The 25,871-nt window shown below is 44.3% G+C and overlaps 1 protein-coding gene across 8 annotated transcripts in view; it reads left to right on the forward strand.

Moving 5' to 3' along the window:
- AKAP13 (A-kinase anchoring protein 13) overlaps positions 1-25,871 on the forward strand; it is a 384,453-nt gene that overhangs the window by 129,577 nt on the left and 229,005 nt on the right. For all 8 annotated transcript variants that reach the window (XR_011030254.1, XR_011030251.1, XR_011030255.1 and 5 more), the window contains one exon: positions 15,607-15,897. Coding sequence is in view for 1 of the 8 variants with exons in the window: in XM_068275158.1 (XP_068131259.1) it covers positions 15,607-15,897 (291 nt within the window). In the remaining 7 variants the exon portion in view is untranslated. The remainder of the gene's footprint in view (positions 1-15,606; positions 15,898-25,871) is intronic.

Consider the following 25,871-nt stretch of genomic DNA (forward strand, 5'->3'; position numbering starts at 1 on the left):
AGAAGCTCTGGGGTCATTGTTGGAGACAGGTGGACGTGTGGAGACCATCCGTGGATACAGAGACTGCAGTTGGGACCATGGATCCAGTCATTTTTTACTCGTACCTGGGAATTCTCTTCTTCCTGTTGTTCACCTTCTACTATGTGGGGAGAAGGCCTCACCTCCTCGTTATCAGACATATCATCAGACATGTTGCTGCCAAAGAGCTCCAGCATGAAATCCCTGCTGCTCCACTCTGTGAACGCTGGGCCCATGTGGTCCCCATCCAAAATGGCCACTAGAAAAAGCATAGGAAGTGGGGTAGAACGTCCGGTTTTTATAGCCAGTGTGTTGTGCGCTCTCCGGTTCTCATTGGTTTGTATTGGCCGGATGCAACAGTCCGGCTCCGCTCCGGATACGTCTGCCGGAGGAGCCGGACCAAAAAATAGCGCATGTTGGATCTTATGCCGGAGTCCGGATCCGGTCCGGCTCCGGTCCGGACGAAACGGACGCATGTGAACGGACGCATAGACTTTCATTGCTATGCCGTGCGTCTGTTCCGTCCGTTCCGCATGCGGTCCGGCGATTCCGGACGGCGACCGCTAATGTGAACCGGGCCTAAGGATTCTGGAATTGCACCCCTTCACCCTTCCTGCACAGCCAAGTACAACTAGTGATTTAATCTCAAAACAGTTAATAATGCCTTAAAGGACCACTATTGTGAACATTTTTACATTGTGGTACTGCAATATCATTTGTTCAAAAATTACGGTATATATAATCTAAAATAAAATCCTCAATACGCTGTTGGTATGTAACAGATCACACTCTTGTCAGTGGAACTGCAGACAGTAATGCAAACTCCTCCCTTTATTTGGACTATTTCACCTGATGCCTATGTTTTATAGTGCAATCAGCCAGCCCAAGCCCTCTAGTAAGAGTAGTGCAATACTGTTACCTTCTTATCGCTCCCAACTGTTCCTCTTTTAGAAACCCAATTCCTCTGTCCCTCTTTCTTCCGCATATGTCCCTCTTTCTTCCGCATATGTCCCTCTTTCTTCCGCATATGTCCCTCTTTCTTCCGCATATGTCCCTCTTTCTTCCGCATATGTCCCTCTTTCTTCCGCATATGTCCCTCTTTCTTCCGCATATGTCCCTCTTTCTTCCGCATACGTCCCTCTTTCTTCCGCATACGTCCCTTTTTCTGGACTGATGTACAGATTTATATAAAAATATTTTTCTACTGAAAAATGTTTGACTCTAAACTTTAGTCCCACACTTTAAACTGCTATTTTATTTAAACATTTTAATATGAAAGATAGAAAGGACCAGTGTGGTTTGAATTGTGAAATATATTTTTCTTGTGAAATCTTTATGGAATGCATGACTAGAGGTGTGTTGGGGGTGTGGTTAGAGATGACAGGGGCATGGCTTAAGTGTCCCTCTCATAAATTTGGGAGGTATGCCTTCTTAAAAGGGAGGATAACTTGATTGCTTCCTCATGTATGGCATCACTTCAGGGTAGGGGGCAGGGGCGTAACAAAAGACCCTACAAAGAATGCAGTCGCAAGAGGGTACAGAACCCACAGGGGGCACTGACCTGAGAGACTGACAACTAAGGGCAAGGAGAGAAAAAAAAAACTTTCTGCTCTCTGCACTATTGTTCTAATGAATGCATCAGCTCAGCCACTGATAAGTAATCATACAAAGTTTTGAGGAAAAAGTTGGGTGCACTAGCCAATTGAATAACATTGGCTCGGGGTGGGGGAAAGATGCTGTTCGGCGGAAGGGGGATCCATCCAAAGTTTTGCAGGGAGGCCCAGACCCAGTGATTTCTAGTTACGCCCCTGGTAGTGGGTGGAGCCGTGGAAATTTCTTGTTCTACTTGGTGAAACAAGTGAGGAGATGTACTTCATGCTTGAGGTGTAAAGAAATATTACATTTTGCATGTTCTTCCATATTTATTATCCTGCAAAACAGGAGCATAGCAATAGGGGGTGCAGAGATATCTAATGCATCCGGGGCCTTGGGCCAGAGGGTCCCCAAGAGGCCCTCTCTCAACTACAGTATTAGCTCTCTATTGGTCCTGTGCTCATAATTATCACTTTTATAGTTACTTTGAATAGTGGTAATCATTAACACACTGTTCCCCATTCCCTTCTTGCACCTCAGACACTGTGGTTGTCCTTAGCAGGTTTTGGTGTGCCGTATAAATTTATATATAGAGTGCTTGGGGGGGGGCCCATGTAAAACTTGCATCAGGGCCCAGAGCTCTTTAGCTACACCACTGCTGCAAAATGTTTTCTTTGTTTGTTTCATGACAAATCTGTACCAGATGTAAACATTCATATAGTCTAGACCCTGGATGCTGCAAGACTGCAGGGAGCTGCCAGTCCGATGACCATGCATCTGGATGGGAGAATATTGGGAAAATAAAGGGAAATAGTAAAGGACAACTGAAGTGAAAGGGATATGGAGGCTGCCAGGTTTATATCCTTTTAAGCAATACCAGTTGCCTGGCTGCCCTGCAAATCCTCTGCCTCTAATACTTTTTAGCCATAGACCGTGAACAAGCATGCAGCAGATCACGGGTTTTCAGGCACTTCTGTAGCCAAATAGACCAGCAGTACTGCCAGGCAACTGGTATTGTTTAAAAGGTAATAAATATGGCAGCCTCCATATACTTCTCGCTTCAGTTGCATTCCTATACACCTACTCTGTGTGCTTAAAATAAAGGGAGCTTTAATCAATAATTTTAATTAGGTAGTGTTTCTCAGTTTCAACACTGAATGTGTTAAGTTGTTTTGAAATTTAATTTAAGATTTACATTATCTGCATGTCATCTCATTGCCTTAAAGTGAACCTCTGGACTAAAAATCGACCCAACAGCACTGAAAAGGCTTGGTGTTTCTTTAACAGTTTCACAGCATCAGAACTTTGTTTCTCTTACACAAGCCTCATTTTTAGCTGCACAGAAGAAAACTGCCCGGGCTTTTTTCCCCTGATGCTGTGCAAAGCATGATGGGATTTCTGATTTTGTTGTTCTCGTTCTGTTGTTTTGGTGCAATTTTTTTTTTTTTACATTCTGAATTTGACATTTGAAGCCTAGTGTGTGCAGCTGGGAGGGGTAATCAGGACATAGGACAGTTGGAACTGTGTCTCCTGCTCCTTGTCACCTCCTTTCAACCAAAAAGATGGCTGCCCCCATGACAAAGATGGCAGCCCCCATGAATCACAAACATTTGCCTGTTCTTTTAAAACAGGGTGGGTAAGAGATTAATCTAGATAAAAAAGGAGCGCTCCATAGTGCATTACTGCATAAAAGTTTTTAATTGCAAAATAAAATTATACTCACAAGATGTAAGTCAATATGCGCTTGTCAGCGGATCACCACCGCTAGATATCCCCTTGGCGGTACGTCCTTCCGCCTCTGTGGCCAGCAGTGCGTACTTCGGTCGGACGGGTGCTCGTCTCGCTAGGGGTGGGCGGGGTTAGGTCCTGGCGTGCCTATAGCGTCATTACGCGTTTCGGCACTTCAGCTGATCTGACGAAGGCGCTGAAGCGCCGAAACGCGTAATGACGCTATAGGCACGCCAGGACCTAACCCCGCCCACCCCTATCGAGACGAGCACCCGTCCGACCGAAGTACGCACTGCTGGCCACAGAGGCGGAAGGACGAACCGCCAAGGGGAGATCTAGCAGTGGTGATCCGCTGACAAGCGCATATTGACTTACATCTTGTGAGTATAATTTTATTTTGCGATTAAAGGACTTACGAGCCCAAAATGTCTAAAAAAGCAAAGTACCTGTAAGCTGTTTAAATGCACGGAGGACGCCGTCCGCGCCCTCCGTGCAGTTCCGCCGGGTCCCCTTCCTGAGATCGCCCCTCGCGCCGACCCCGACCCCCCAGGCCGGGTCGGGCTCTCGTGCCGCTCTCAATATGGCCGCTTCCATTGGCCGCGGCTGCGCAGTCCGCCTGGCCGCGAGTGCGGCTGCGCAGCTCTACGCCCAACCCCTCCGATCCACGCTACAGTGGGGTAGCGTGGTACTTTGCTTTTTTTAGACATTTTGGCCTCGTAAGTCCTTTAAAAACTTTTATGCAGTAATGCACTATGGAGCGCTCCTTTTTTATCTAGATTGCTGTACATTCCCAACGCCAGGAGCAGAACCGTGCATTTATTGCTGTGATTGAATAAGTTGTTGGAAGTGGCTACACTCAGTGTGTTTGCGCGAAGATTTTTCCTGCTGCTGTTTGGGTAAGAGATTATATTACCTATCTATTCTAATTAGCATAACTAATGTAACTTGATGACAGTATGTTTGTTTAGGCTGAAGTTCCCCTTTAAAGTGCACCTGAGCTCTTGGGCAGGATACAGGGAAAACAGAGAAAAAAGGAACCCTGTGTGTATTTAGAGAGAAGAGTCTGTCTAATTCCCCCTCATTTGTAAGTAAATCACAAGTGTATTTTGAGCTTTCAGTTTTCAGCACAGAAATCCGCCAGTCCTCGGCAGGCACAGTGTGTGTATGTATGTATGTATGTATGTATGTATGTATGTATGTATGTATGTGTATACATATATATATATATATATATATATATATATATATATATATATATACATATACAGTGTTCTCCCCAGAATTTTTTTCCAGCCGGGTGGCATAAAAAAGTAGCCGGGTGGCATGCGAGGGGGGAATGCAGCTCTGCTTACAGAATAAAAAGAGGATGAGGAGACAAGCCAATGGACCTGCTAAGAACACAATGCAATTTCTGGACAGATTTACTGTCAGATCGACAATTTTCAACATGTCTGATCTGATTTCCGATTTTCTGTTCACTTCAATAGGAAATCGTGTAGAAATCAGATTGGACATGTTGGGAATAATCGATCTGACAGTAGATCTGTCAGAAAATTGCATTGTGTGTACCTAGCAGATTGTTTCAGATTAAGGTGCTCAGGTCCCTTTTTAAGCAGACCTGAACAGAGAACTTCCCCTCTGCTCTAAAAGATGCACAACAGCATAACCTTTAAAGGAAAACTGTAGTGAGAAGAATATGGAGACTGCCATATTTATTTCTTCTTAAACAATACCAATTGCCTGGCAGCCCTGTTGATCTATTTGGCTGCAGTAGTGTCTGAATCACACCAGAATCAAGCATGCAGCTAATCTTGTCAGATCTGAGAATATGGTCAGAAACATCGGATATGCTGCATGCTTGTTCAGAGGCTAGGGTAAAATTATTAGAGGCAGGGGATCAGCAGGACAGCCAGGCAACTGGCATTGCTTATAAGTAAATAATTATGGCAGCTTCCATATCCGTTTCGCTTTAGTTGTCCTTTAAAGAAAAACATTTCTTTGTTACAGCTGATACAAATGCTGCAATAAATCTGCAGTGTGTCCACTTCCTGCTTTCTTGGAAGCAGACATGTTAACATTCAGTGCTTTTTAAATGAGCTGATCTGCAGTCATGTGACACAGAAAGAGATGAAATTACACAGGCTAAACTGTGTAAATACAGGCTGCATTTCTCTGTTTTCCTTCTGTCCTGTGCAAGAGTTCAGCTCCACTAAGTGTCCCCAGTGTGCAGGGGGAGGGGCAGCACTACAGACACGATACAAAGCTGGGGCCAGCAGGAGACAAGTGCACAGGGGGCTGCCTTTTTACAGACAGCCTGTCATTAAACATGCTCTGCATGATGGCTGTGTCTCCTCTGCCCCCAAAGCAAATAAATAAACATGCAGAGGTGTGAAGGGGCATCACTTCTCCTGATCTCCGGGTCTCCCCCCTGCCGGATTAAACGCGTTTTCAACTACTCAGGCATGTTTACCTGCAGTCTGGAGGAGAAGGAAAGACTACGTGAGCCTCTCTGAGGCTGTCCCGGAGACCCACGTGGCTCTCATCTCACTCCTGGAAGCTGCTGCTGCTGTGTGGGCTTTTTTTTTTTGCTTTACTGCTCGCTCTGTTTTCATTGACGAGAGTAAGGCAGTGGGGGCACCGTTATAAATTAGATTCCATTACTCGGAGAATCGGAGCAGGAGTCCCGCCCCTTACAACCCGCCCAGCCAATCCCTCCCTGTCTCACCAGAACACTTGAGCTGACAGGCAGAGGAGCGCTCCTGCAGTGTACAGCGTCAGTCTTTGCTATTGTGCGAGGCTGGCGCTGATTGAAACCAGGCAATGGAGCGCTCCTATGTGAAGTTTACTAGAAGCCCCAGGCGAGCACATGCCAACAGGCGGGCGGGGCTTCAAATCAGCCGGGCGGCCCGCCCACCTAATTAGCCCTGGGGAGAACACTGCATATATATATATATATATATATATATATATATATATATATATATATATATATACATATATATATATATATACATATATATATATACATATATATATATATACACATATATACACATATATATACATATATATACATATATATATATATATATATATATATATATATATATATATATATATATATATATATATATATATATATATATATATATATATATATATATATATATATATATATATATATATTATAAAACACAGGACGTTAACTCTTTGTCTGCTTCCATGAAACCAGGAAGTAGACACATAGACACACTGCATATTTATTGCAGGAGTTCTGTAAGCTGTAACAAAGAAATGTTTTTCTTTAAAGGTTAATATGCTGTTGCTTATGTATTCGAGTAGAGAGGAGTTCCTGAGTTCAGGTCCGCTTTAAAATCCTACCAGCATTTTTGGGAACCTGGGCTGAAAGTTAGTACAAAGGTTGTTTTATCACATCGCATAATGTACAGGGCCGTATTAATAAAGCAGGCCCTTCATGGGATTGTGGCAACCATAGGAATTAGAGGCAAGCTTTGAGGTCATAAATGACATGTCACACTGCTATGAGGATTTTGCTATAGCTTCTATGGCTGAGGTGTCTAACCCCCTGATTGGCTGTCTATTTTCTCCTAGGTAGTAAGGAAGAGATTCGTAGGCAGAGTTCTGATTGGTCGCAGGAGGTGTAAGGTAGAACCTGCCAGGTGTTGCTAGGCCTAAACTTTGTTGCGACAGCCAATCAGGGTGGTCTTAAGGGTATATAAGTAGGTGCTGTGCAGCTAATCTTTGCCTTAGGTTCCAGCGTGGTTGGGACAAGCTCAAGAGCTGTGATACAGAGCTTGTAATGAGCTGTAATACGGAGCTGTCCCCCACAATGGATATCACAAGGTTGTTGGCTGCCCGAGCTGAAGAACCGGGAGGATTGGAGCTACTATCCCGGTGCCTACAGCTGGCTGAAGCGGAGAGAGAGGATGGAAGAAGAGGCACAGTACCTGCGGTGTTGCCGGCGAAGAGATTGAAGAAGGCCAGGCGCACCTACTCTCCGGAATCCGGCATGTCAAGTAGGCGGAAGGAGAAGTACCCGACAGCTGCAAGCAAGTCCGGGAAGCAGAAGGGGAGTGGATCGGCGCATGTCCGACCTGGGAGGTCGGCCGGGAGTTCAGCTGCAGCGGCGGCGAAGAATCCTGTGCTGGAAGCCCGCCCTGCATGGAGCTCGTGTGCGGCCAGCCCGGCAGCTCTGCACCCCTGCCAGTCGGAGTTTCTCTGCGGTCCTGGAGGTCTGGAGGCGTTGCCTAGTCTGGCGCCGGAGAATTCCCCCCTGATCGAGGCCCGCCCGGCTGGTGATTCAATTGCGGCCAATCAGCGGGGCTTGGAGGCGGGGCCATCCGGCTTGCTGGCAGCGCCGACCAACCGCACTGTGGAGGAGGCGGGGCCTTCGGTGGTCACTGGCGCGACCTATAGGGAATCCCCAGAGGCGTATCCTGTCGCTGGAGCGACCAATGAGAGCAATCCTATGCTCTCTCAGTGGAGCGGAGGAGTAGCGGTGTCGGCCCCAGCCGGGGGCGTGGCCATCGGAGATGACGGAAGTCTACCTTTCCCGCCGACCAATGAGAGCCTTCCTGGGCTCTCTCTGCGGAGTGGAGGAGCGGCGCTTTCGGCCCCAGTCGGGGGCGTGGCCAGCGGCAGTGATGCAGGTCGGCTCCTTTCGCCGACCAATGAGAGCCACCAAGGGCTCTCTCAATGGAGCAGAGGAGCGGCGATGTCAGCCCCAGCCGGGGGCGGGACCAGCAGCCATGACGTTGGCCGGCTCTGGCCGCCGACCAATGAGAATGCACGGGGTGCCCCCAGCCGTTCGACCCAGCCTGCCGGAACTGTCCGCCCGGAGCCTGCAACACCCTCAGGCGGCCTCTCTGGTGGTGGGAGTGTGCGTGCACAGCTTAGTGGAGCGGGTATAGGGTTGCCCGGGCAACGGGCAACGCCGGTTCCTGCTTCTGCTGGCTGTGCTGCGCAGCTCCATGCCGGAGGGCCCCACATCAGCACACCTGCTTCCAGCATCCCGACGATTGGACACCAGCCTGCGCACGCAAATCCCAGGGATGGTATGTATGCCCCTTCAGTTAATGCTCTATTGTCTGCATTGTTGTCTGCTCTTCAGCCTGTGTCTAATGATGTTACCTTGTCTGCAGGCAGGGTGTGGGAAGGTAGGGAGGTAGCACAAACACCCCCTCCGCCCTCCCCCTCTTCTCCCTCTCCTGTCGTATTAACATCTCCTATGGTTACTGCAGCTACTCAGGCACCAACAGCTCTGCCAATTGGTAAACCAGGGGTGCCTGAGGCTGCCTATAAAGAATCTTTGCCGGTCAAGCTCTCTCCATTAGGTTTTCACCTATCTATAACAGTGAAAGAAAAGATATGGAAAGGTGATTACGTAGACATTCTTTCATTGCTACCTCATTTAAAACTCGAGAAAAAGGATGAGAAATCGGAGGAAGATCGGCGTCGACCCGTCACTAGATCGTTCAGCAATTGGTTGCAGGCTTTTTGCATCTATGCCAGCGTTATTGGTGAACGATCTCCTGATAAGTGTCAGCAGATGTTTTTGTACCTAAATTCTATTTTGGGAGCTTACAAATCATTTGGCGGTTTCGCGTGGTTTGAGTACGACGAAGCTTTCAGGCAGAAACTGTCAGTTTACCCAGAGGCAGGATGGGGTACTAAGGATGCTGAACTCTGGCTGAACCTGATGATGCCACAGAAAGTTTCGTCGTTTAGACAACCATCTGCTTCAGGTACTACTGGTCTAAAACGTGGTGTTTGCTTTGCCTTTAATGAGGCTCAATGCAAATGGCCTGGCACGTGCAAGTACAGGCACGAATGTGGCTTCTGCGGCGGGTCTCATCCAGTTTCTAAGTGTTTTAAAAAAGCTAACACATCGACATCTACTGGCAAGGAGCTTTTTCTTAAGAATAGTTACGCCAGTGAGCATAACAAACATGCTCCCGTGGCTGCACATGTATCCAGACAGGGCGAAAGCGCAAACACTAATTGATGGTTTTAGGTATGGTTTTAAACTGCCAGTATTTTCAGGTCCAGGATGTGTCATAGTAAAGAATTTAAAATCAATTTCTCTACATACAGATATAGTAAGGGAAAAAATTGCTAAAGAAATAGCAGCTGGAAGAGTAGCTGGCCCATTCTTGTCACCTCCTTTTGTTAATTTCCGTCTGTCGCCACTGGGTATTGTACCTAAAAAAGAACCAGGTGAATATAGGATGATTCATCATTTATCGTTTCCTACTGGAAGCTCATTAAATGATGAAATCAGCAGGGAGTTGACCTCAGTTTCTTACACCTCATTTGACGATGCTTTAAAATTGCTCCGCCCATTGGGTCGGCACACTTTACTAGCAAAAGCGGACATTAAATCCGCTTTCAGATTATTGCCAATTCACCCAGAATCATTCAACTCACTAGGCTTTCATTTTGAAGACAAATTCTACTTTGATAAATGCTTGCCCATGGGATGCTCTCTATCTTGTAGCTATTTTGAGAGCTTCTCGACATTTCTAGAGTGGGTAGTGCAAGTAATTACAGGTCAAGCCAGTCTGATTCATTATTTAGATGATTTCTTATTCATGGGTCCTAGGGAATCACACGTTTGTCACAATTTATTAATAACCTTTTCAGTAATCTGTAAACATTTTCAGATCCCGCTGGCTGATGAGAAAACAGTTCACCCATGTACCACTCTTGAATTCTTGGGTATAACAATCGATACCACTCTTATGGAGTTCCGTTTACCTGATGAGAAAATTAATAAATTAAAGACACTAATCTTTACTTTCCTGAGGAGAAAGAAGGTCTTGCTCCAAGAAATGCAGTCTTTGCTAGGCTGCTTAGCTTTCACGACCAGAATTATGCCCATGGGCAGGGTTTTCTCTAAAAGATTATCAAGGGCATCCAGAGGTTTAAAGTCACCCCGATCGCATATTAGAATGTCTGCTGAGTTAAAGGAGGATTTATTAGTTTGGGCAGAGTTTTTGAACAGCTATAATGGCCGTTCCATCTGGCAGGACGAATTTGTTACTAATATTGATATAGAATTTTTCACAGATGCTTCTGGCAGCATTGGCTGCGGGGCTTTTCTTCAAGGGAAATGGTTCAATGCCCGGTGGCCGTTGTCCTGGTGTCAAAAGGAGGTGACAGGGAATATAGTTCTTTTGGAACTTTTTCCTGTTTTAGCAGCTTTATTTATCTGGGGAGTCCATTTTGAAGGGAAGAGAATTGTAGTACAAACTGACAACAAAGGGGTGGTATTTGCCGTGAACTGCATGTCCTCAAAATCTCCATTAGTAGTAAAACTTTTGCGGCTGCTAGTTCTCTATGCTTTAAAATTTAATGTCTGGATAAAAGCCAGTTATGTGCCAGGTTTACAAAACGATATAGCTGACTCTTTGTCACGATTCCAGATGACAAGATTCCGATCCTTGGCTCCATCGGCAGAACTGGTGGGAGAGTTAGTTCCGCCTTTCCTGTGGGATCTGCTTTGGAGTTAGTCTGCGCCAGGATCCAGCAATCTGTCTCCAAGACAACATGGCAGGCATATTCAATTGCTTGGCGAGATTGGGTTAATTTTACGAATGGTTTGGGCCGCTCTGAGTGGTTATGCTCTGAGGACATGATTATTCAGTTCGCAGCAAGTGCCATTCAGAAGGGTATGTCATATTCACACATCACGAAATCTCTGGCAGGAATCTCCTTCTTTTTGAAATTACGTGGGCTCCCGGCCTGCAACTCCTTCTTTTCAGTTAGACAAATATTGAAAGGACATAGACGGGTTACCCACACACCTGACAATAGACAACCTATAACCATTAATGTATTAACAGCATTATGGGAAGCTACCGCTTCCATTTGCTCTTCAAATTTCGAAACCAGTTTATTTAAATGTGCCTTTTGCCTTATGTTCTTTGCTGCTTTGCGGGTATCCGAACTCATTGCAAAGAGCAGGGCAGATGTAGGTGGATTACAATACAAACATGTGGTCTTAGAGCAATCTAGAGTAGGTATTTTCATTCAAAAATCTAAAATGGACCAACTAGGTCGAGGGGAGTGGTTGGAGCTAAATTCATGGCCTGACAGTCAGCTTTGTCCGGTGCGTAATTTATATGTGTTCTTGCAGGAGCGAGGTTCTACAGAGGGCACTTTGCTGTGTCATTCAGATGGTTCAGCTTTGACTAACTTCCAATTTACCTCAGTTTTACGGAAGTGCGTGCTGCACGCGGGCTTTGGGAATGCTAAATTCACCTCACACTCCTTTAGAATTGGGGCAGCAACTGAAGCTGCGAGATTAGGCTTGAGCGAGTCTGTGATCAAAAGACTGGGGAGATGGAAATCGAACACTTTCAAATTATACATTCGTCCTTAATTTTGCTTTCTTTTTCAGGTCTAAAGACTGAGATTTGGATTATAGGACATTCATATATATTCTGGGCACAAAAAAGGGCCTTCAGGCGGTGCTATACAGAAAATCTGAATCTGGATCCTAATGTTTATACTGTGCATTGGAAAGGAATTAGGGGAATGCTTTGGCATCAATTAAATGGTGTTTTAGTTGAAATGTTGGAAAAATTCCCAACCCCTGATGTCCTTGTGGTTCATTTGGGGGGAAATGATTTAGGAAAACTGAAATCTTTGGATCTTTATTTTCAAATGAGAGATGACCTCAAGGCTTTTCACCTTCTAGCTCCCAACACAGTCATAGTGTTCTCAGAAATGGTTACTCGTTTAGCTTGGTCATTGTCTCCTAGCCTTCTCCCTTTTGACAAGGTTAGGAGGCGATTGAACCACAAGCTTGAAAAATTCCTGCCTTCCATTGGCGGTTTTTCCTTCCGTCACCTGGATTTGGAAGGTAATGCTCAAGGTATTTACAGGCAAGATTTAGTGCATTTAAGTGATGTGGGCAATGACATTTTTAATTTCGGCCTGCAGTGGTGCATAGAAAGGGCTGTGGGTGGTGGGACAGGCTGTTAGCCTGTCGGGTGGGGTCCTTGCGGTTTTAATAACATATGCTAATGGTCTGAACTGTAATGGTGGACCTATCCTGGAGTGTTTGGTTATTTATTAATTATTTTGTCGTTTATTCAAGTTAATAAAGTTATCTGGACCTCTTTCTTTTAAGCTTTAGTTGAACCAATAAAGAATGGCCACGGCCTTTTATGCACCATAAGTCAATGCTTCTTTATTTGTTTTTAATATTGGTTAAGTATTTGTGTTGTCTACATTCCCATGTACAGGGCCGTATTAATAAAGCAGGCCCTTCATGGGATTGTGGCAACCATAGGAATTAGAGGCAAGCTTTGAGGTCATAAATGACATGTCACACTGCTATGAGGATTTTGCTATAGCTTCTATGGCTGAGGTGTCTAACCCCCTGATTGGCTGTCTATTTTCTCCTAGGTAGTAAGGAAGAGATTCGTAGGCAGAGTTCTGATTGGTCGCAGGAGGTGTAAGGTAGAACCTGCCAGGTGTTGCTAGGCCTAAACTTTGTTGCGACAGCCAATCAGGGTGGTCTTAAGGGTATATAAGTAGGTGCTGTGCAGCTAATCTTTGCCTTAGGTTCCAGCGTGGTTGGGACAAGCTCCCCGCCCACCCTTCCCATCAAGAAGAGATTCGTCGTGGTCAAACTTTATTGGTCTACGTGAAGGGGTCCTTGCGGTTTTAATAACATATGCTAATGGTCTGAACTGTAATGGTGGACCTATCCTGGAGTGTTTGGTTATTTATTAATTATTTTGTCGTTTATTCAAGTTAATAAAGTTATCTGGACCTCTTTCTTTTAAGCTTTAGTTGAACCAATAAAGAATGGCCACGGCCTTTTATGCACCATAAGTCAATGCTTCTTTATTTGTTTTTAATATTGGTTAAGTATTTGTGTTGTCTACATTCCCATGTATGGTCAGCCTTATGTTGTAAGAATATTTTGATGTTTTCACACTGCATTGATAGGTGACTGTCTGTAGTATTAGTAATAATTAAATTTCCTTTCTACAATCAAAACAAATCCATGTTTCATAGATGCTTGTATAAATGTGTTCTGTTTATAAATGAAGTCTGAGGTAGTTGCATGGTTTTGGTTTGTTAGCCGTCATGTTATCATTGCTGTGTTTCATCCGTATGAAAACTCCACAGATTTGAACGATATGCAGTTAAGCATGGAGGCTGCATTGTTTTGGAGGGATGTGGGGAATAAAATCATGAAAATCAGTGACACTATCCTGAAAACGGAATCTCCTAACCTGCTAGTCCTGAGAGAAGCAGCCTGTGGAGTGCCACTGAGTATTTTCACAGATAGATGACACAATGCAATGTCATTATGTCTGAACACAACTTAATCTTTAATCCAATTAGAGCAGCATCGGCAGAACTCTGCAACCAAAGCAACACCACAGCTTGCAAGACATAAGAGAATCCTTGCAGCACTTTAAAAGAGCATATTTAGTGCTATTAAAGGACAACTGGCCCGAAAAGCTGCTCTTTCACAATACTGCACTCACTGCAAGTATTCAGCATATGTTTTTTTCTATTATAACAGATTTGTTTATCCTACAATCATTCTGCTGTTTGCTACCTCCTGTGAAAAGTGATGAGGACTAAACCATGTGGAATGGGAAAGATGTTGAATCTTTTTAGTTAGCCAGTAAATGGTATCCTTTACAGTCAGAGCTTTCTGCCTTAACTGATAGCCAACACTGCTGTGCTTTTTAAAGTGGACCTGAACTCTTGCACAGGACAGAAGGGAAACAGAGAAATGCACCCTGTATGTACTTAGAGTTTAGCCTGTCTAAACCCCCCCCCCCCCCATGTGTGACTAATCACAAGTTGTAATTTGATCTCTCACCTGTGTCAGCTGACTGCCACAGAAGAGAAGCTAATTGGTAAACACAGGATGTTAACCCTATGTCTGCTTCCATAATCGCAGGAAGTAGACAAACTTCAGATTTATTTCAGGATGTTTTTCTTCAAAAGTTATTATGCTGTTGCATATATTTTAGAGCAGAGAGGACGTTCTGAGTTTAGGTCTTCTTAAAAACGTTCAGAGCCATTAGAGCGACTATGAACATGCATCATGCTTTGCTTTCATATGTACCTTTTAAACCAAACTAAAGTCTTTACATTTTAAGGATGTTTTTGAAAAGGATGAAATGAAGTGTTTGAAATTCTTGACTACTTATCTATAGGTTGTGGGAAATCTACCTTCCATCTGGGTTTTTCTACAGCATCCTTGCTGTACTACATTGAAGTGCAGGCAATGAAGCACGTATGTTTTCTTTCTAATACCAGACTTAAGTTTCATTTTGTGTAAAAGAGGATCATTTTTTAGTAATGGTGGTTTAGCATTAAGGTAGACCAGTCACTCATTAGACAGGAGTGGGAAGTGATCGAGGTTCTCATGGGTTGTGTATTGTCAAGTAGTACAATGACCTGCTGTGACGGCATTCTGATAGTTATTCCATCATTTGTCTGCTGATACTTGATGGAATATAAAACGATGCACTGCTGTATGCACATGAATGTTAGATATTGATTTTTGTAAAAATCGTTTCTAAAATCCACATCTAATTGTTTTTTTGTTTTAACTAAATGGTTTCTTTGCTTCGCAGCACAAGTAAAGAGTGTACAGTAAGTCTGTAGTCTTAAGGTGGCCACTAATGGTTCAATTTCTAGTGAAAAATCGTTTGAGCGATCAGAAATTAAGATCAGAAGAAACATCGTTCACTACCCCTTCAACAAACCAATCTGTTTCCTAAATTTTGGTTTGACAAAAATCCAACTGGATTACTATTTTTATAATCATTCATAATCGATTGCGCCCATCAACTGAGAATATTTTCAACCAATTCGATCAGAATTTCTGATCGCTCAAACGATTTTTTGCTGGAAATTGGACCATTAGTGGCCACCTTTAGATAGAATGATGGCATGGTGCACAATGGAACAGAGTGGGGAAATGCACTCAGTTGATAGGATTTGGCAGTTCGGCAACATATCGGGGCATCTGTGCACAAGATCGATTCTCTGCATAGATGGTCCCGACCGTCACCTCTGCCAAGAGCAATCTAGCATGTGAATCGGCCTTTATTTTATGCACATTGCCGTGTGTAATGATTAACCTTCTCATTTTAATTCCTAAGATTGCTTTATGTATGACTTCTTATGCTTTATGTATGTATTCACTTCTCTTGAAGTGCTTTATCAATAACCCTTTCATTTTTTTTATTTCTCTTTCAGCCCACGACTGCTGTGAGATTGTTACAGTTTCTCTGTGCGCATCCAAAAAGGGATCTGTTGTGGTGCTGGCAGAAGATCACTTTGAATTTATACACGATGAAGCATTTGATTCCGCTCAGTTTTTAGCTGCCAATGCTACTAACCAGCAGGCCCTAAATTTTGCCAGGTTCCTCATTAGTGCCCAGCCATGTCCTCAGGATGTGACCACGCTTGATAAGAAGATAACGTTGGCTTTTAAATCTCTTCAGCTGCCCAGTGGTTGGAATGTTCTGGGAGAAGCCCCTCTAACAGGTAAAGGGGTCTCAGCAAAATGCTGTACAAACACCAACGTTCTCTTCATAGTTATGTTGTTCCTTTGAGACTAGTTGAGCTGTAATATCTTTTTGTTTCTTTTCTAAATGTTATCAATAATGGGCCAATATATTGAATAGGAACATTTAGCCCATGTGTGGAGTTCTTGCAGTACGTGTCACATCTTCCTATACCAACAACTAGCTGGGGAACCAGACCGTATGGAATTTTTGTTTTTCTTTTACTAAGTTTCTTATTTAGGAACATTGGTTTGTTTCAAATTCGTTGAACAAATACACGGTGCAGACTAAGTTTAACTACAGCAAGTATAGAAAAGCACCACCTCCTTCAAAAAATTCACATTTTGTTAGTATGCAGACAAACTCCCCCACAGCAGGATGTGGCTAATTACACCTGATCGAGTTTACTACTATTTTAGGAGAGGCCCACAGATGTCAAACACAAGGCCTACGGGCCAAATGCAGCCCACCTTGCCATTCTGTGTGGCCCTCCAGAGCTTCAAATGTGCATGATTGTAAGCAGTAAAAGAATGACAGCACACTGCTGTCCCATCCAGAGGAGCACACCAGTGACAGTTTCTGGTTGAAACATTGTCAGTTTAAGGTAGGGTGGAGCAACAATCCATGGGACCCCTCAGCAAAATTACCATGGAGCCCCCTCTCGGGATCCAGCCCCCCTTGTGTGGCTGGTAATGCCCACCACACACCTAACCTCAGTTTACCAAGAAGACTATGGGGGGAGTGAAGGCTGCCATCTTGCATTGGGCCATGTTTTAACTTGATCCTTTTCTGCTGAAGCAGCATTGGGCAGGTAAATATTGAACTGCCACTCTGCAGAAGGGGGAGGAGTGAGGTTTTAGATTTTAACCCCTTACTTGATTGAGTTTGACACCCCTGCTTTGGCTATTTCAGTCAGTTTTGTTGCTCTTCTGTCTTCCATATGGCTGCGATAAGCTGCTGTGAGTAAATACAGTTAGAAAAATGTCTTTCTATGTCTTTATTTCAGGCTGTGAGGTAACCGTTTGAATGGCGGGATTATTTTTGATACTCATTTCATACTTTGTTCAGTCTGCTGAAAACCTGAAACTGGGGCTTTCTTCCACCAGGCAAATCATGTCACAGCTCCCCGACGTACAGGAATAAGAGGACTGTCTTTCTAAAGCTTTTTTTTTTTTTTTATTATTATTGTTCAGTTGAGAACCTGTAGCACAGTATTTTCTCTGTGGCTTGCTTTAGTTAATTTATGGCCACCCTATAGACCTTTTGTATACAGCTGGCTTTGCAGGCTCCTAGATTACACTAAGCCTGGAATTTTGTCATCGCATACCTACCGCATGTTGAAGTGTGATTTTACTCAAGCATGTCATTTCCCACATACCATTGCTCTAAGTCACATTGCTTACAAATCACTGTAGTGTTCACAGTGCCATAGAATTAATCTTGTACTGCATATGAGGTTTTGCAGGAATTCCTAAGTGCAGATCAGTTACTACTGAGTCAGAGACCTACAGGTGCCAGTGTCAATACGCATTACTACAGGTGGGAACACAGGATTAAGGGGCCCCCGTACACTGTAATGAATGAGTTTGTGTGTGGCTCTTACATCTTTCAGAGCACTGGTGACAGCAGCTTTATGGTACTACGTGTGAAGAGATTTTTTTTCCCCCTTTGAAGCGAACCTTAACTGAAAATTAAGAAAAAATAAACATACACAAGTCATACTTACTTCCCGAGTAGTCTCATCAATCTCTTTCTCCTCTCCCATGTCCTGTTTGTACACTGTGATCAATGGAATTCTCCATCATCCATGAAACAAATGGCCTCTACCCCATAACAGCTTTTGGGTCAGCACACTGTTAAATTGAACTGCAACATCGCCCACTTGAGCCATAGGGGAATATGGACATTACCTTGCACATCCGTTGTCCTTTCAGTGATAACTGACAGCAACTGATATATTTCAGCTTTGACATAATCTTGTCCAAACCGGAAGGAATCATTGTTAGAAGAAAATGGTGTGCTTCTGTGAGGAACTGATGGCGAGGTAAGTATGTAATATTCATTTGTTTATTTTACATTTTACTCTGTACAGGTTACCTTTTAATGGGGTTCTGTGGCATGTTAGAAAAAACAAACAAACTGACACTTACCTGGAGCTTCTATCGGCCGCCTGTAGCTGTCATGTCCCGCGGAGTTGTCCTACGATCCGCTGCTGATCCAGGTCTACCGTGGATACTCGTGTATAAGCCGACCCCCCAACTTTTGCCTAAATTTTTTTTTTGGGAAAAGTGATTGACTCGTGTATAAGCCGGGGGAGGAAATGCAAAGGTGTAAGATCATTGTTCCATTTGCCATACACTACACAACAAGCACCCAATCCAGTATATGTGGCGCGGTTTAGAAGGATATGCGGCCATAACTGTGCCCCTGCTCCCCTTAATGATTGATTAATCATTGTGTAGAGGGCGATACTACGGAGGAGATATTGGCACGGTGCCCCGTGTATAAGCCGACCCCAGCCACACTTTTGGACCAAATTTTTTGGTCCAAAAAATTCAGGTTATATACGAGTGTATATAGTAATTATTCATCTAATGCGACTGCGCGGCCGTCTCCGGGAGCTTACTGCGCAGGCTCAGTACGAGACAACCTCGTGCAGCGCTTGCACAGTAAGCTTCTGGAGACGATGGAGCGCTCACTGTTCGTCTGCTTGTTAGACGAATAATTGATCGGTGCCGACTGGGAACGGAAGATCATAGGACGACTCCGCTGGACATGACAGTTACAGGGGGCCGATAGAAGCCCCAGGTAAGTGTCAGTTTCTTTTAACATGCCACATAACCCCTTTAAAGCTTATATTAATAAATTGTTACAGCACAGACTTTAATGCAATTTATAAGTTTCATATTTTTAACCAGGCAAGCGCTACGTCTTGAAACATATAAAAGTATTTAACCATATATAAAATCATTTACTAATGCCCAGCTGTTTTTAATGAAAGTGCTGGTCAGTGAAGCAACGTCCCAGCAGTACAATAGCCTACCATGTTAATGGCGGTTATGGGTGTTCTGGGAAGCTTAGATTTGGCATTATGCAGTGAGTGGTGGTGCTATGGCTATGACAGTCGGCAAGTGGCAGTGCATCGGCCATAAAGAAGCGCAATCGACTCTATTTCTGACATTTCTGATCTGCTCTCCATTGGTAATAGGATGGATCTTGTACAGTTGTGATCTAAAAATCAACCTGTGATCTAAAAATTGATCTGATCATTGATTGGGAGCGGATCAGACATGCAACAAGTAGTTTTTTGTTTTTTTTTTACCCCTTGCTCTGATGAAAAATTGCGTTGTGTATCCCTAGCATAAGTGATCTTCTAGATCGGTTTTGGTCTGCCTAAAAAAAGTTTTGATCTTGTGACCGGAAGCTGCAGCACAAGTCAGATTTCTATCTGTGTGTGTGTTTATGGTGTTTAGATGGGATCTACTCCACTATTCAGACTGGAAGGGGCTGGCACAGTCTGAATGTGTCTGTGCAGGTTGCAGAAATGTATACATCTCCCTCAGCACACAATGTATCATTCCTTGCTTGCCTCTTGTCCTTTGATAACTTTAAAGCGGACCTGAACTCAGAACTTCCTCTCTGCTCTGAAAGATATGCCACAGCATAACAACCTTTAAAAAAAACAACATTTGTTAAAGCGGATATAAATCCTGCAATAAATCTGCAGTGTCTACTTCCTGCTTTCATGGAAGCAGACATATAGTTAACATCCTGTGCTTTCAAATTGGCCTCTCTGTGGTGGCAGTCAGCTGACACAGATGAGGGATCAAATTACAACTTGTGATTAGACACAGATGAGGGGGAATTAGACAGGCTAAACTGTCTAAATACATACAGGGTGCATTTCTCTGTTTTCCTTCTGTCCTGTGCAAGAGTTCAGGTCCACTTTAAATGCAGACACTGATGTTGGAGCGAAGCATGAATGTTAATGGCAGATTGAGCAGAACTCAGCAGCTGCATTGCCCCGAGTGCTGTCCGGCCGAGCCTGCACATCTACTGTCAGAAGAGAGTTTATGCTGCAGACAAGCTGTTTTGTTATTTCTGTTCACAAAGAAAAAAAAATCATAGCTGTAAATAGAAATGTCTGCAAAGAGTTTCTCTAAAGAGGTGAATGTCAAGCTGGGCTGTTGACTCATTGGGAGTTAACACTTCATATCTAAGTTATATTTATTTCTTCACTCTTTTGTGAAGGATATTTAAAGCACACTGGCCCAGCCTAGCGAGGAGGGGAAACGATTCATTATCTTTCGTGTGATTTCACTGACTTGCAGTAAACCCAAATCCAGTGGGTGGTTTCTGTCACCACATTTGTCAGTTTATATGCGTTCAGCTGTCTAAACAGCTCTAGCTTCCATCTCTCCCCTCTCCTTGAACTTCACATGTGTGGGGCTGCCGATATCACGCTAGGATTAGACAGACAAGGACATTTAAAACAAGCAATTCACAAATGAGCTGGAGTATTTACACTGCCTGCTGAACCACTGTGTGGAAGAAAGTTGATTGCATCTACTCTCTATTTTCAAGAGACATCAGCTTGCTGCAGGGACTCCCCGTGTGTGTGTGTGTGTGTGTGTGTGTGTGTGTCTCTTTTTGCTTGCATGAGCACTGCATGTTGCCCTGATATCCTACTGGAGAGATCATTCCAGCGCTGTTAAAGTTCCTGGTTCAGTTGGCACACTTGTCTGTCAGTTTTCTATACACCTTTTTTCTGCATGCGTTTCTGCAACCATGTGTGTCTGTACGTGGAATAATGCACACATTTTTTCACAGAAGCTAATGTAATCAATAGAGAAAATGCACACAGTTTCATTGCTGCATGTTTTTTTTTTTTTCCTACTGCATGAAATAAAAACACATTCAAGTGTGCACTAGCCCACTGTTGGTTCTCAGTTTTCCTGTGCAGAGCAACGCACATATTAACAAATAAGAGCGCTCCCAGACCCCCCCCCCCCCTTTTTTTTTTCTACACATTTTATCAATAAATACTTTTTCAGCTACTAGCGAGCAGTGGAGAATGTATTTAATTTTGATATTACTATTGTGGTAAAATCAATTGCAGCAGTCCATCATTATTTAAACTACACATGTATTATTCATTATTATCACCACCAATACCAGTCTAAATCATGCACATTAAAACTGGTTACGATGTGCATGAGTTGGACTGGTATTAGGGATAATATAATAATAATAATAATAATAATAATGAGTAATGCATAAAGCTTAATGGAAAAAAAATCAGTTTATCTTACCTGGGACTTCTTGCAGCCCCCTGGAGTCATCCTGTGCCCACAACGCCCATGTGAGCCCCTCCGGCCAGCAGCGGCGACCCCCGCAAAGTTGGTCATTCACGCGCCTCCTCGCTGCACTTCCGATGCCAGGAAAGCACTGTGCATGAGCAGTGCACAAAAATCACTACTGCACATGCACAGAGCGCTCACGGCAACAGGAGGGCGACTAGGGTGTGGGCAGCCTGGGGCCGTACATATGCAGTAACTGCCAACTTGGGGCGACTGACCAGCTTTGCGTGGGTCGCTTCTGCTCGGTGAAGGGACTCTGGGGGACGGCGTGGGTATAGGATGACTGCAGGAAGCTTTTTTTTTTTTTTCCCCTAGCTTACAGTATATACTCGTGTAAGCCGAATTTTTTGGACCAAAAAAGTGGTCCAAAAGTGGGGGGGTCGGCTTATACACTGGGGACCATGCAATGCCCCCTCCGCAGTATCGCCCTCTACACAATGATTAATCAATAGGGCACATATGTAGCCATGAGGGTTTCCCCTGCCCCCCTCCAGAGCGGAGTAGTATTTAAATTACAGCTGTGTCCCCCGAGTGCTTCCCCTGCATACGCACTGTGGTTTAGCCGCACTGACAGTGTCGGCTGTGTCTCCCCTTTCACCTGTCAGAGCGGAGCGGCATGTAAATTTCAGCAGTGTGCTGATCCGAATGCCACACTCGCTGTATGCAAAGTTAAAAGCAGCGCCGCGTGCTTCCTCCACTTACTTCCTAAAGTCCGTCCGTGCTGCGGGGATTCCTCTATAGCAGGTCGGATACTGGCTCATCTCTGACACCATCTAGTGACGCTTCTGTCATAGAGATGAGCCGGCATCAGACCTGCTGATATTTACATGCCGCTCCGCTCTGACGGGGGAAGGGGGAGACACAGCCGACACTGTCAGTGCGGCTAAACCACAGTGCGTATGCAGGGGAGGCACTCGGGGGACACAGCTGTAATTTAAATACTACTCCGCTCTGGAGGGGGGCAGGGGAAACCCTCATGGCTACATATGTGCCCTATTGATTAATCATTGAGTAGAGGGGGATACTCTGGCTAAAATGCATGTTTTATTTACATACCTACTGCTCTGCTTTGGAGAGGGGACAGGACAGTCATGGCTGCATATGTGCCTCATACATTCATCATTGTGTAGAGGGGGATACTCTGGCTAAAATGCATGTTTTATTTACATACTGCTCTGTCCTGGAGAGGGGATGGGGACACAGTCATAGCTACATATGTAGAATACTAATGGAAAGAGGAGCGCTCCATAGTGTATTACCATAAAAATTGCTTTAATACGCAAGGAATAAAATTGTACTTACAAGATGTACAAAAGATATACGCATGTAAGCGGGCAGGTCATCCGCTAACTCCCCTCCTGCGGACAGATCGTACGCTTCTGTGGCCAGCAGTGCGCGCTCCGATGTGACCGTTGCTCGTCTCGCTGGGGGGTGGGCGGAGCCTAGACCTGGCGTGCCTGTAGCGTCATTACGCGTTTCGGCGCTCTGCGCCTTCCTCAGATATAGCTACATATGTGCCCTAATCACTCAGCACTGTGTAGTAGAGTGGGATAATTTGGCCGAGACGCACACAACTATAATTTCCGTTTTGCTTTGGAATTGAGCAGGGACACAGTCATGGCCGCATATCCTCCTAAACCGCGCCACATATGCTGGATTGGGTGCTTGTTGTGTAGTGTATGGCAAATGGAACAATGACTTTAGTCCTTTGCATGCCCTCCCCCGGCTAATACACGAGTAAATCATTTTCCCCAAGTTTTTTCAGGTAAAAGTTGGGGGTCGGCTTATACACGAGTATATACAGTAAGTAACCCTTTAATGGACTGTGGAGCACTGCAATTGATTGAACCATTACTGTTCAGGAGGTGATAACCTCCATACCTTCCATATTGGAGCAATCTGGTCTGGTCTAATGGGTTATCTTTAGTTTATTTTATTTGACTGTTTTTTGAAGTAGAGGAGTGCACACACCATATTGCAAAAAAATTATTTTCTTAAAGGGCATCTTATGTGTCATGAGATGAGGACCACAGTAGGTGACAGAGCCACACTCTCTGGCTGACCCTTAAGTGGGGTGCGGTGTGCAGAAATCGTATCCTGAGCACCTCAGGACATCATTTGTGCAGTCATTGTTGCGGCCCGCACCACCTCCATAGAGATCTATTACTTAATTTAACCATAAAATGACTTACAAATATTATTATTTAGTATTTATGTAGAGCTGACATCTTCCGCAGCGCTGTACAGAGTATATTGTCTTGTCACTAACTGTCCCTCAGAGAGGTTCACAATCTAATCCTTACTATAGTCATGTGTTCATCATAGTCTCTAGGATAATTAAACATAAGACTGTGGGGCAGCTACAGTCCACGGTTTCAGGCTGTCGCCCTTCCTCAAGCCTTCCATCCATTGGTAAATTGGCCAATGAGCACATGGCAGCCCAAAACAGTGGACTGTAGCTTTACCTTCTATTATGTTTTTAATGTCATTTTATGAGTTAATAAAGTACCAGTAATCTACGATGGTGATGCAGACTTGTGTGTGACATGAGATAATTATGTATTTAAAGTCCCAATCCTATTTAGGACTAGGCTATGTTCCTTTCCTTGTTTTTCTTTTCACTACAAAATCCTTTTAACAATGAAAATTGCAAAACACAATTGCACTACGAAGTGATTGCAATTAGCGTGCAATTTGTCACCGTTTTGCTTTTTTCTTTTCATTGGATACAGTCGCAAACACAGGAGAAATGCAGCAGGGACCTGCATTTGACATTTTTTGAAAATTGAATCATACTGTGCAAAATTTCTATTATGATGGAACCCTTGTGATTGGCAAAACACAAGCAATGTAGTAAATGGCTATAAGATCTGTGCCTTAAAGAGACACTGAAGCGAGAATAAATCTCACTTCAGTGCTTATATTCAGCAGCTATTCCTGCTAAAACGCCGCTATCCCGCGACCAAACGGGAGTCCCTAACCCCCCAAACCCCCCCCCTGCAAAATCTTCGACCAACTAGGTCGTAGATTTTGCTGCTGTTGAGGCAGGGCTAACGGCTGCAGCCCTGCCTCTCAGCGCCGTATATCAGCGGCGCATCGCCGCCTCTCCCCCGCCCCTCTCAGCGAAGTAAGACTGAGAGGGGCGGGGGAGAGGCGGAGATACGCGCTGACAGACGCGCATGAGGCAGGGCTGTGGCAGTTAGCCCTGCCTCTATGCGGAAGAGATCCCCAGGAACAACGGAGGGGATTTGGGAGGTAAGGGACCCCCATTTAGCCGCGTGATAGCAGCGTTTTAGCAGGGGCACACATGCCCCTGCTGAATATAAGCTCTGAAGCGAGATTTATTCTCACTTCAGAGGCTCTTTAAGCTAGCCATACACTATGCAATATTTTGCCCAATTCGACATTCAGACAACTAATTGGGCAAAAATGTGTTTTTACCGCTGCAGCCCACAGAAACTGCATTTAGCCCCGCAATCCACCCATGAATAATATTACATTATCAGGAATGATGGTTCTGTAGCCGATCTAGCCAGCAATGACAGTTTTTTTTGTTGTTGTTTACTTTTAGGCTACTTTCCCACCAAGACGTTGCGTTTTAGGGGACGTTATGGTCGCATAACGTGCCCCTAATGCAACGCATGGTGGTGTTGAAGTTGGACGTCAGATTGAGCTGCGTTATGCAGCTCTCAAAGCAACCGCTCCAGGTTAGTGATAGGAAGTCCGGATCTTTTTAAGGATTCGGATCATTTGAATCGGATAATTGAAAAGATCCAGATCTTTGAACCGAATCATTTAAATAATTTTACTAGGGAAGCAGACTGGGGGTGAAATGACTAGCAGGACAGGACTTTCCCTGCACTGTACATTCTGTATATTCATGTTTCTTCCAGACAGACATCCACTGTGAACCGAATCTTTCATTGTGATGATCCGGATGATTCGACAAAAAAAGATCCGGATCAAATGAACGATTCGTTCATGATCCGGGCAACACTACAGTTCCACCACGAGTCTCCTCAGTGCAGTGAATATTAATTAGCCATGTGGCTGGCGCGGAGGAGGAGGGGAGACCTTCTCCTACAACATTACTGAGCATGTGCATACAGTCTAACGCTGCTTAGCCCAGTATAACGTACAGCATGCAGCACTTTGTTTAAACGTGCTGCGTTACAATATAACGCAACGTGGGCACTGTGAAACAGCACATTGATTTTACAGTGCTGTGAGTTAGGCTGCGTTACTGGCTGCTGTAATGTGGGACTTTAACGTCCCACTGTGAAACCAGCCTTAAAGTGCACTTGAACTGACATATGACCTGATGAAGTTAGAACTTGCCTGCATCTTTCATTCCCCCTTTTTTTTTAATTGTGAGGCAGTTCAACTGCAGTCAAATTCAGCCTACACCTCTCCTGAAAAAATAACTAGAAACCAAAAAGGCTTTAGATCTGGCTGTACAAACAATCCTGACAATATACTGAAAAGCATAAAACCTAAATATTTTTATGGGAGCTGAATGAGCCAGATTTTGTCACACTGATACGCCAAAGGAAAATAACTTTTTGGGTGTCAATGATATTAAAAGCAAGTTATA

Source organism: Hyperolius riggenbachi, chromosome 3, assembly GCF_040937935.1.
Source record: "Hyperolius riggenbachi isolate aHypRig1 chromosome 3, aHypRig1.pri, whole genome shotgun sequence".
In the NCBI taxonomy this organism is placed as follows: domain Eukaryota; kingdom Metazoa; phylum Chordata; class Amphibia; order Anura; family Hyperoliidae; genus Hyperolius; species Hyperolius riggenbachi.